A 12888-nucleotide genomic window follows, 5' to 3' on the forward strand; every position below is an offset into this window, starting at 1 on the left:
ATATTTTAATTAAATTTCTAAATTTACCTATTTAGAAGAAGAGTTATGAAAAACTAATAAAAATGCTCAAAGCTCAAGGCTACACCTCTATCATTTAGCTGAAGTCCTTTTGTCTTCTTAAAAATAGGTCTGTTTCACAGCTGCTATATAAAAAAGACCTGATTTTGATGTCTGTTGCTTCAGTAGAAATTCATTGAACGGCATCTCTATGATCCTTAACTCTGCCCTGAGACATACTTAAATCACAACTTTCACTGTTGAATATCTGCCCTGAAAAGTGTTAGAAAAGAGCAAAAGAAGTCTGACCTGCAGAGACCCCAGAGAGTCTTCAAAGCCTCATATGCTAAAAAGCAGCAATGTAACTACCATCACTCTGTAAGATTATGAGCCGACAAATCAATAAAGTAAATCACTCCCAGACATCTCTGATTTGGGGAATGAGTTCAGTGAAACAACATGGAGAACTGTGCAGTATGGAGGAAAGTGCATTTTTCATCTATGTCACATTGTGCAATATGGTGCCAGGCTGGAATAGAAAATAGGATAGTGGTATTAGCCCGGAGAGACAGGGCTTGTGATTCCAGATGTAATGTTACAGGATATTGTTGTGTTGCTTTGATGATTCAGGATGCATCCTGCTGCCTAAATCTGTCAGCCTGCTCAGTTTTCTAACCAGGTGCTGCCCTGCCTGACAGAGGCATGCGCTTAGTGACACTAATCCTTTACTACTCACTGTCTTCACCTCCTAAGAGAGAAAAAGATCAAGTTCTCAAAGAATTTGAACAAAAAACATGCTTAATAATTCACATATAGACAATTTCTATTACATGTTTCTAGAAACACAATGATTTTAAAATACAAATCCTCTGATGAGCCTCTTCTCTTCACGAACAAGATTCCAAAATGCAAGTGTGATTCTTTAACTGTTCTTCAAAATATATTTTTTTTCCTTCAAAGCACATCCAAAGTTATCATTCCAGCTCAGCAACTCTTTGGAATGAATGCATCTGGTTGCAGTATAAGAATGCAATAAATTATATGCCTCCGAATTACATGAATACAATGTATAAGAATAAGAACATAATGAATTATATGCTTCTCTGCTGCAGTTTTTACTGTTGACAGCTCAGGACAGGGGGCTGCTCCACTAAAAATAACCAGGGAATTATAAAAACCATCACGAGTCATCTATACCTGAGCTGTGGCTAAATTACAGATTTCTACAGTACTAGCCCTCTCTACCTTAGGCTAGCTAAAACCAATAATATTATCAAGGGAAGAACTGTGACGGCTTCTTTTACTGAGAAGCTGCAGCAACCAGGTGTCAGGGTCTGTGCCGCACCAGCCAGAGGACGCTGGCTGCCGGCTCCAGCCGCCTGTTTCCCTGGCCAGGTTAGTCTGTGGCTGCAGCGGTGTCAATGGGGTCCTGCTACGCTTGCCATGAGCTGGCCAGGCCTTCCTGTCCTCCTGAATATCATTATGGTTTTGCTCATTTGCAACTGGATGGAATTAATTAAACGCTTGAGTAAGGTCAACTGGAACTTCCTAATGAGGTCCTGTGTATATTGACCTTGTCACAGTCAGTGGAGGTAGTTACTGATGGCAGGTTTTACCTTCCTAATACATCTGTATATTTCTTTTTAGAGGCTAATTTCATATCCTTGAAAGAGCCCCCCCTCCCACCGCCCCCCAACTGTATTAAATCCTAAATTATCTTTCTTAATGGCAATGTCTATATTCAGGACAATAAACGTCAATCCCACAAAAATTATCCTCAACAAATGGTTTTATGCTTTTTTTTTTTTATGGTTGTTCCTTTCCCACTGTGATACCTAAGACTTGCTGCTTTTTTATGACAGAAACAACTTAAGCAGCAGTACAAAACTTATGTTCAGATCAGCAGAACAATAAAATGTACCATTCCTTTCACCTAAGAATTCTTGCTTGACTCTTTAGAAGCACGTTTAAAATTAACAGTTTCTTCTGACTCATAAAGTAAACCAGTACTGAGTGCCAATGAGGAACCCCACCATCACCACAAAAACAGGCACAGTGAATATGCTGCACTTTAGCTTCAGAACATTTCAAATGTATTGTATTCTCTTTCAACTGCCACAGAGGAGATTAGTAATATCTTAAACTCTCATGGCAGTAGCAAAGTTTTGACTAGTTATATCCATATCTCTTCTGGTAATATTCTGTTTGCCTGGTGAGCTTTTGCACTGCTATTAAACACTTTGTAATTTCGATTTAGATTAGATGGTGAGTTGGATATTGCAGTCTCCATAAATAGCTGTAGTGTCAACACCTTTCATTCGCATAAATGAGGAGGTTGATTTAAAGAATAAAGTTCAAGCTTGGCTAATGTATCCCTTTTATGATCCTGCAATTTTATTGGTTATATCTTAATCTGAGATACTACTTCAGTAGTATGATACATGATATTCTTAAGCTTCCTGAATGTAGAAAAGCAATGCTAGTATTGAGAAGACACCAATACATACCATGAACTATGAATTTTTTAAAAAGGCTTTTTGGCCTTGATTTCCACTTTTGTTTCACTGGGATATTCAAGAGGAGAAGAAATGTCTTCTTCATTCTGCCTCCATATGATATTTCCTCATCATATTGATCTTTACTGTGCCATTGGTGTGCATGGTGTTCACTCTCAGATCAACTTTTAATGGACGCGGTGACTGTAGCTAGAAACAATTTGCTAAGTTGTCAAACTTGAGGTGGTAAATTCCTTCCCAGGTCGTCTCTTCCTTGCATTTTCAACTAATTACAACTTACTGATCTGCTTTCACTGGCATTCACTTAACTTTAAATCAAGAGATACTCAAACTGGATGGAAATATATTGGTACTGCAGTGTGAGCTAGCAGGAGAACTTCAGTACAACTTCCTGTGACTATGTGTTGCTTAATTAGATTTTATTCGTACAGACACTGGTAAATAGAAACTGTAATTATAATATTGACTTATGAATCCTTATAAGCTACATAACGGGTAAACTGGGCTGATCCTCAAAACAATCCTGGATACAATAATGAAAATAATTATTCCTATCTCCATGTAGAATACTTGCCTTCATTAAAAAAAATTGAATAAGAATAATAAGTCATTACTCAAATGTCTTCTATTTACACTTCCTTTAAAAATCTCTTTAAGCTCACACAAGACAAGGATTTAAAAGTGAAAAAGTGAAAATAAGAAGGCAACAATATCTCACTGTAGTAAGAATAAAAGAAAGAGAATAAAGAATATAAGGAATATTCCCAAAACCTAGAGAAAGGAAATATGAACTGATAATGATCTAGAAAATTCCATAAAAGTAATATATTTGAACATTATATTTCAAACAAATATTAAAAAGTACAGTAGAAAATAATCTCTACAGGCTTTTATCAACAGAGATAAATATCTAGTAAAACTCTGCTCAGGTAAATTTTTCAAAAACTAAAAAAAATTAAACCCTTTTGTCCATCCTGAGGGTCAAAAAAACAATTAAGAATTTTAACTACTGGACTCGAACCCTTCAGAGACAATATCCCAACAGAAAATAAGTGTCTCTTTTAAACTCATTTTAGGTGGTGTGGTTTGTTTGATTTTCTTTTATTTCACTTATTTGTCTCCTGTTTAACAGAAGTATTTGCATGTGTATTATTAATTTCACTGCATGTAATAAAATGAAATATAATTATTTTTCTGTTTTTAAGGCAGCTGTCCATGCTGCAACATACTTAATGTCATAATTACTGTACACAATCAACAGTGATAATTAAGTGCAAACTACTCACTCACTACTAATGCAGCTATTTATCTTCCACCAAAGTTACTTTGCAAATTAGTTTACAATTAAAATTAAGCAATCCTAAAATGCTCGTAATTATAATATTTGTGTGCTACACCTTTTAACCTTTCAGTAATGTGATGAGACCATAATTTGAACTTTGAGTTAAAATAGATGTTTATTTTTGCACCTTATTCCTTTTAAGTAAAAGGATCTATTTTTATTTTCATTTTTTTATTACATCACCAAAGAAAAGTTATTTTCAAACAACATTTTTTTTTTTTAGTATACTTGCCTCCTTTATGGATTTGAGATTGTCTAGGAAAAATACTTGTATAAATATATCTCATTAACTATAGAACTACTTGATCAATGGCCTATTGTCATTTACAGGTGTTTGGACTAATCCATGAAAAGATCTCCTAATGGCTGTCAAAGGGCTCAGTGTTTTTATATTTCAGACAGTCTTAGCTTAGTTTGTGTCTTTAGATGTTAAGGATTATTGCAGCGTTTTATCTTCCATGTTTTTACATTATTCATTCTTATAATATCCAGAATATTTGAGAAACAATTTTTAGCAATTTATTTTCAAGGACAAAATATGTTTTATCATTAAAACTTAAAGCAGGCAACATGTGCTTTGGAAATAAAACAGAAATTTGAATGCAGTTCACCAAAATAATTTCTACCCCAGGATTTTATTAGAGATATTGAAGAAAGAGAAGTGAACAGACGTGTGGCAAATAAATTGCAACATGATTTATACTTGAATAGCCAGAACACCCTGCACAGGTACAGGTAAGCACAAATACACAAACTCTCATTTGCAAAGGTTTCTATTACATCTAGAAGTGGTATATTTGGTCATTGTGTTGGAACACCATTAAAATGCCCAATGGCATTAAAATGCATAGCATGCACAGGGAGGTGAATATGCTTTTGCTACACTTATCATTAATTTCTACATTTTACTCAGAATCTTATTATGATTTAACACTTGCTTTTCCAGGCATTTAATCCTTTTTCTTTTTAACAAACAACAAACAGAACTGCCAATTTTCAAGGAATGTTTCAGTTTTCACTTGTAGCTGAATAACTAGCTTTGTCTTTTTTTATGATTTTTGGTCATCCCATATTTAGTGAAGAAAAAGCCTTTTCTAAAGAAAATTGATGATATATTCTGTGCCTCTCTACATAAAAAGATAAATAATTTAATACAGTCATATTTTTGCATTTTATTCTCACTTTGTGTAGGTTGCTAATTCATTTTTTTGGTGAATGTCATTCCAGCAGAAAGATGGGGTTGTATACTTATAGCTACCAATAGGGACGGCAGCAAAATACAAAAACAGCTCTCACAAGGAGAATATCAAAGAGAAGGATACTGTATGTGAAGAGGTAAAATGGAAAGAGGTTTGAAAAATATTTTCTGTGGCTTTTCAGAGAAACATCTTTTGGAAGAGAAATGAGCATTATGAGAAAATGAGTAAGAGCATCTTTAAGCCACTAGAATAATAAAAACCAGCGCGGAACTCAGAGGCACATGAGAGCTTTTCCAGCCTACAAACCAAACAACAGAACATCAGAGTGCTGAAGCACTCTGCTGGAAAACGTACACCCTTACAGATATCAGATATTAAAAAGAAAAAGTTTTTTGCATTACCTTAATCATAACCTGAATATGTCCTGTGGCTTTTGATGACTTGAAGTACCAGAAGCTCATTACACAAGTCCCACTTGATTCTTTCCATCTGGAACTCTTCACATGGGCTTTTTCATTTTTTAGGCCTATTGCAGTGGCCTCAAGATACAGGAATTGTCCTGAAATTAAATGAGTTATTACTGAAAAATTGTTTTTGACTTTCCTTCAAATTAGATTCCAAAACTGAGCAAAGTAAATGCAGAGACATATGAAGAATACCTCCCGTATAGGTCCTCTACTAGTGAATCATGTCTTAGGGTAAAAAATGACCAGATCACATTCCTTGTGTACCTTTTATGTCAGGAGTAAACTGGAAGAAGCTTAAGATTTATACAGGCCTGTGTAGAAGAGCAAGAATACTTCCATGCTTCCCAGCTACTCTGATTACATGTCCTTGCCCAACAGCATTAGTTGCTTTTTTTGCCAGTACAATAGCCACACCATGATAAATTTTGGGGGAAGTTTTCTGAAAAATAACCTTCAAAATAGAAAGTCACTCTATACAAAAACTTGTGAAACAGGCAAAAAACCTTCACGCATTTATAAATCATTAGCTATCCCTAATGATTCATATTACCTTTGGCCATCTGTACTCTTTAATGTATGAATATTAACTCACATCTAAGTTATTTAGTCAGAGGAAATTGCAAAAATAGATGCCTACAGTTAATATTTTTCAGCACTGATATGGTCCTTGAGTTTCCCATTTTTATTTTTAATCAGAAGTATAATAAATTCTTCAAGTGCTCAAATATATTTTTTCCTTTGTGCAAAGCCCAAATGTGTAGTTCACATAAACATAAATGTAGTATAAATAACACATTGTTAAATTATAATTGCACATCTACTGAAGTGTGTGTATGAAATAGAGAAGAAAAAATTACATTATTATAGATGGAGTAAAATGAGTTTATCCTGACTGTGACACTTCTCTGGCTAATTTACAAACATAGACGTTTGCCATAATGTTATGGGATGAGAAATTTGCTTTTTCCCTGAGGCCAAGCATATATTCGACAAGTGTAGTGCATATTCATGACAATATTTTAAAAAATATATAATTAGAAAATGCAAATTAACTATTTTTTCTATATCTGCTTTTTCGTGTGTTAAAAAAGCCACGTATATAAAAGCTATGAGATATCAAAAGCATGCCATGGCATGGCATCAATATCTGCTAGGAAGATGTGGTTAAACTGGGTTCAGTGCTGTTGATGTTCGTTAATGCCTCTTTAATATTAGGCAAATGACTTCTCTTTGGAGGAAAGAAAACCAAACCAAAGCAACAGAACCCCAAAAAAATTCACAGTCTTCTTTGGAAGGACACTTGACTGACTGAGGTGGCAGACAAGGCCACCTGAAAGGCCCCTTGTTTTGAATGACTGGGACCAGGACTGTGGGACAGTGGACTGATCACAGCTAGTCAAGCTCGGCTAGGAGATGATAGGACAAATCACTTAATTCAAACTAGAATGGTGTAATTCTAGTCATAAGCAAATTGTCAACATTTTAATGTTGAAAACTGAGGTGCTAATAGGGGAGTTAGAATTAAGCAACTGTTAGATGTAAGATCAAGAGGTGTGGTTTTGGAGGTTAGTGCTGAAATTTGCCTTTGTACAAGGACCGATCACTGAATATTGCAGTGTTGTCTACCACATATGACAAAATTTTAACAGCTGAGGTGAATTTTGTTTTGGTTCCCTCACGATGAACATAATTATTAAATGTTATGAATTCTAACTCTAGCCAGATACCACCTTCACCTTTAAAAAATTTTCATTAAATTAATTCACATTAAAATTGTGAAAAGTGTAATTAATTCTAAATATATTTATTTAAGCGCACAATTTCAAGACTATAGAGCAGGTCTTGAGTAAGGAATGGAGAATTTGACCTGTTTGATCACTCACCACAACAAAACCCCTTAACTTTCAGGTTATAAGGTAAATTTCCAGGCTTGAGAACTAGGTCAGCAGTATTTATTCATACGTGGGGTGGATTCAACAAACATACCATGGAAATACATAAATCTGTATTCTAACAGAATTGGCTATTTTAAAAGCTGAATGAAAGACAGGGACACATTGGAGGGCAGTTCTCTTGTACTGCATCTTACTTCAAGATCAGTGAAATGCAGCCAGGCTGGACTGTCTCAAAATTTAAAAACATAGGAGCACATAATCTTTGTGATTATTTGTGCTTGTTTCACCCTCAGTCACCTTGGCAAGCTTTCACTAGTCCCCAAGTTTCTACATATCTTCAAGTAAACTTTGGTTTTATTGGGCTTTGTCTTTCAGCAGTTCATGTAAACATTCAACAACTACTAAATACAAATCCTATACCTTCGTGAAACTCTGCTGTGGAATATTTCAATTTAAGATCAGTTCTGAGCTCAGCTTTGGTAACATCTTTGCCTGAGCTATAGAACCTGCAAAAAGAGAGGATGAAGGCACAGAGCTTGTACCAAGAACAGGAACGGATAACTGGGTGTTTTGGCCAAAACAAACCAGGAGTTGCACTGCCACTAACAAAGGAACAAATTAAGCTATGAATAATCACTATGTTTAACTTTAAGCTTCCTGTAAATGACCTCGAGCTCTGGAGGAGCAGGATCCAGTGGATCTCAGAGCTGAGCTAACTCACCCTTGCAGAATGCAGCCAGACCAAATGCCTCTCTCCTGACAAGTAACAAATTATCCTGCTTGACTCATACAGCAATAGTTAAAGGAGAAACAACTGAGAATCAATTTTTCACGTTATAGTCATTTTACAACAGTAATTAATATTTTTATATTGTTACATATTTAATTAATTAAAAATGACACCTTGATTAGACATGTTAGAACTCCCCTGCTGCCTGTGAATGGAAGTATGAAAAGCTCCATGAAGACAATTACACCTTGTTGGTGAACTGACAACATACCAGTTCTATTTCCAAGCGTGTGGTCCCCAGGAGGTCTAGGACTTTGAGGTGAGCTGACCCCTAGTACCCAGTTAAAATTGTCCGCCAGAGAATTTTGCCAGCCGCATCTGCCATTCTCAAAGGTGCAGGAAGTTCCACATTCATTCTCATCTGTATTATCCCCGCAGTTGTCTTCAAAATCACAGCTTTGTTCTGGTCTGTAACACTTGCCGTTCTGACATTGCCAATAGCGATGTGAGCAGGAGCCTGAAAAGAGAAGAATGGTGGTGTCTTGGTGAATCACGCTGCCGTGCACCCCAGCAAGGTTACTGGAAGGTTACATCTCAGAGTTTGATATTTATGAGGAGGAGGGTGGTCCAGAGCAGTTTTATTAAAAGCCTTTGGTTCCCCTGAAGTGCCAATCCATTATCAGTTTATTTCTTTTGTATTTTGTCACAAGATTGCCTAAATAAATGACCGTTTCCCTTGTAAAGCCTTTGAGGGCAAGTTCCAGCCAGGCATTCCTTCACTAACAAAGCTTTCTAGTCTGAGTTAATTGCTGACATTCTCCTTTCATGCGGTATAGGATTAAACCATTTCATTTTAGCTGCAAAGCTGAGCTCAGTTTAGCAGCCTCAGTTTGGAAGGAAAAGGTTTTCTATTTTAACTACAGAGGTTTGTCTTTTAACGGATTGCCTTTTTTTTTTGTTTCCTTTTGGAGATGAGTTCAGTGGGGTAATGCTAACCTTTCTGTGCAGTATTCCTGGCATTATTGAGGGATAATTCTGCTATTCTACAACCTAAAAATTGTAGGACTCATTTCACAGGATCCATTTCCAAGCTTCATGTTTTCATTTCAGATCAGTTTCTGCAGGGGTCTGCATAAAAAACATCCCCCTACAGTATATTCTCTAATCAGGAAGGGAGACACAAAATTCTGAAATGGGCCCTCCCTATTTCTTTCTTCCATTTTGCTCTGCCAGAAATAAATGCACAAACATAATTTTTAAAAAAATATGAATATTACTATATTAGCTCATCAGATATAAAATTAAAATATGCACATGTATGAAAGTTGTACAAGTATGGGAAGAACTTGAGTTAATTGATGCTGAAAAATCAAATGGTGCTAAAAACATGTTTCCATTAACACTACCTTAATTTAATGGAGGACCTGATGGAGCTAAACAAAATTCACATAAGGCTGTGTTTTATTAAGAGGTTGGAATAACAGATTTATTAACAAAAAGAAACTAAGAGATGGGGTATTCAGCTGGTGTGTTGGCAACCTCCATCCCTAGGACTTTGTTTGTGCCAGACTCTAAATTACAAATGCCCAAACCCAAGTGAAAAAGCATTGCCACACCCCTTTGCTGTACACTTTGCGTAAAGTGAAAACAATCACTAGATGTTAGCTAAAGAAAGCAAGCGTTAACCCCTCTTTTTTATGTAAAAAATTCTCCAAACACAGACTTATTATTAATATATAAATAAATGCAAATAGATATTGAAATACCATAGACATGTCTAGAGAGTGTTCCAGGGAAATTATTTATTTTTAATTCCTGACTTCTTTGTAACATATGTATCACGTTTGCTTTAGAAGGCTGTGTATGATTTGCCTTTTAACAGTTGCTCAGAGAAAAGAGGAAGAAGTCCTGAACAGAAAGAAGCAAGCCAGAATAAAAGTCTGATAATGACTCAGAAAGTCAAGAACATGAGTCAATTCCAGAGCTGGAGACACAGAAAATGATTTGGCTCTGACTAGAAGAAAAATACCTGTTTGAAGCTCACAGTTACAAGTTTATGAAAGCATCAGTGTGATTTTGATTAGTATACAATCTCTGAAAATGGTACTGGCCAAAATAATGGAGCAATTCTATCAATGCATCAGTCAGTGTCTAATTACTGCAACCAGCAAGAGAGTTGGAGTCTGTCAGAAACTTCTCTATCACTCTGCTTCAGAATTTCAAGCATTCGTGTTTTTTCTCAAAGGGTGACAGAGATTTGTTATAAAATTGCTGCCTAATTTGAATGACATCTATTCTTAGGAGCTAGTTATTATAATCCTTTTATCTGATTATACTAAGAGTTTAAGCAAAAAATTTCTTTTGTCAGCAAACTAGGAATTTAAATTTCAGGAAGCAGTCCATGCTTGGAAATACTTTTCCTTGCTGTTCTTCGTGATCACTAATCGCAATAGGTATTGCACTTTGAGGTCCCTTTGTAGCATTTCTTCCAATTTCAGGTCAAAAAGAAAAGTGGAGTTGAAGAGTGGAAGTCTGTTTTCTGAGGAAAAACAAAAAAATCCATCTTCAATCCTGGCATGAATGATTTTTTCAAGCATGTGTAATGAATGATATTACGCTGTTTAAATGAGTCTGTAACGTGACTTGTTTCTGGGAGTACTTCCTTAGTATTGTTTCTCTTTAAATGACATATTTCTAAGGCTTTATAACTGTAAAAAACCAAAACCAAAACCTAAAACAACCTACAAGAAAAGGGTTTTTTTGGAGCTCTCTTCCTTTCCTCCTTACTTTTTCTCATTCTTAACAATCCAATCCCTCTGTTATATAGATGTTTGTGGCTATAATAGGGATATTTAATTGAGAGAAACTTCTCCTCAGCAAGGTTCAGTAAGTGTTTTCTCCAAGCAGTGTTTCTTAAAGATTATTAGCAGGTAGACTTTTTGCCCTATGTGGTAACTGCATCAACACACTAGGTTGCAGTGGGCCCAAAGGAGCTGTTAGTGTCTTTCAGATCAATAATCTCTGAACTGAGGAGGACTTATACAACTGAGGAAACCACTGCACCAGTCAATAATCCCCTTCTTTTATATAACCTGAGCAAAATCAACAGATAGAACGTTTATACTGTAAAAGATGTAATTAGGACAAAGATTAATCACCTTTATTTTATTAACATATTTCTCTTAAATGTGTTTTGAAAAATACAGTCCTGCAAACATCAAGAAAGAAAATAATCTTATTAGCAGAACTGAAATATGATTTATCTTCTACATCAACGAACGTTGAATAGTAATAAAGATAACAAGTTATATAGGTTGCAGCATTGAGACAGAACAGCAATAAATTGCAGAAAAGACCTTTATAGTAAGAAACAACATCTACATGTGTTATTCATGTAAACTTCAAATGCTGTCAAACATGGTTGTGTTCTCAAAGAAGTAATTCCAGAGGGGAAAAAATTATTCTTTAATCTTTGAAACCATAGCCTGTGTCACAACAGCACCTTTCTGAGGTAGCTAATCTTTATATCATTCTACATCACAGTAATAGTTTTATTGCTTGTAAAGAAGTTCTCTGAAAATAAATTAAAATAAAATTTTAAATCCTCTAAAATAAATTAACTCCATTAATGTGTGATAATCTGATGCACAAGCACCCTTTTAGTTATTTTCTTTTACTTTATCAGATGGAAGTATTTGAGAAGGACTTGTTTTTTACCACTATCACTTAAAAGGTCTTAAGATCTTCAGATGATCTTCCTACATTCCTGTTCAGAAGAACCTTATACTTAAAGCTATCTTCTATCACACAAATTCTTTATCAGCTCTTTGCTTCCTCCACAATATTTAGGTTGCCTTTTATTTCAGAATGTTTTTATCTCTCATCCTTACCTTTATGCAGGTAATAGCTATTCTTTTTTTTTTTTTTTAATACCACTCCATTAAAATCCATTACAAGTTTTCACAAGATGTTTGCACTCATATCTAAGTATGCAATCATTTCATTTTCATGCAATATTGATGAAAAAACATTGTGTCATATTTGCTTGGAAAGGCCATGAAAAATTCCTAAAGGAATTGTTGGATTACACACTTACACTGAGTGACCAAATGGAGCTCAATTAATGTAATTTATCAGAGACAAGATTAAGGAACAGCTTGATCATGTTCTGTAATTATTTGTGAGAAGACAAACATTGATAGCAGAAAGCTCAAATCTAGTAGAAGAAAACCCAACATTACAAGATCCAGTGCTGAAAAATTTAAGTTAGTGAATTTCAAATTAAAATAAAATGATTTAATAATTAAGCACTGAACAGATAACCAAGGACTGTGATAAATTCTCAATCAGCTAAGGGCTTTAAATAAAAACTGACTTTTTTTCCCAGGAGAAATGCCTTAGTTTAATTAAAAATTATTTGATAAATCAAGGAAAACTTTAGATGAAAACCTGGTTAGTATTATACAGGAGGTTAAGTTACAGGTTAATAGTAATGTCTTTTGGTTTTAAAAATCAAAGTGCAGTTGGGGACTTTAATTTGTTTGTCTAATCATGAAAATTTATAACAGATACACTAAATGTTTATCCGTGCCTATAGTAGCCAAAAAATAGAGATGAAAATCTCGGATTTCTCCATGAGAGTCCAATCTTCTTGAAGCCGGTCTTTCAAATATCTTTGGTTTTGGAAATAAATTCAATATGATAATTAAACTGATAAAGATAAAAAAGATCGCGACTCCTAG

General features: G+C 34.9%; 1 protein-coding gene across 1 annotated transcript in view; it reads right to left on the reverse strand.

The window, feature by feature from the left end:
* The window catches only part of MALRD1 (MAM and LDL receptor class A domain containing 1), a 276978-nt gene that overhangs the window by 127409 nt on the left and 136681 nt on the right, over positions 1–12888 (reverse strand). The window contains exons 26-27 of the mRNA XM_009637718.1: positions 8418–8663; positions 5456–5613 (exon numbers count right to left, since the gene is read on the reverse strand). Of these exons, the coding sequence (XP_009636013.1) occupies positions 5456–5613; positions 8418–8663 (404 nt within the window). The remainder of the gene's footprint in view (positions 1–5455; positions 5614–8417; positions 8664–12888) is intronic.

The sequence above is a fragment of the Egretta garzetta genome, unplaced genomic scaffold (genome assembly GCF_000687185.1).
Source record: "Egretta garzetta isolate BGI_Z169 unplaced genomic scaffold, ASM68718v1 scaffold434, whole genome shotgun sequence".
Lineage (NCBI taxonomy): Eukaryota > Metazoa > Chordata > Aves > Pelecaniformes > Ardeidae > Egretta > Egretta garzetta.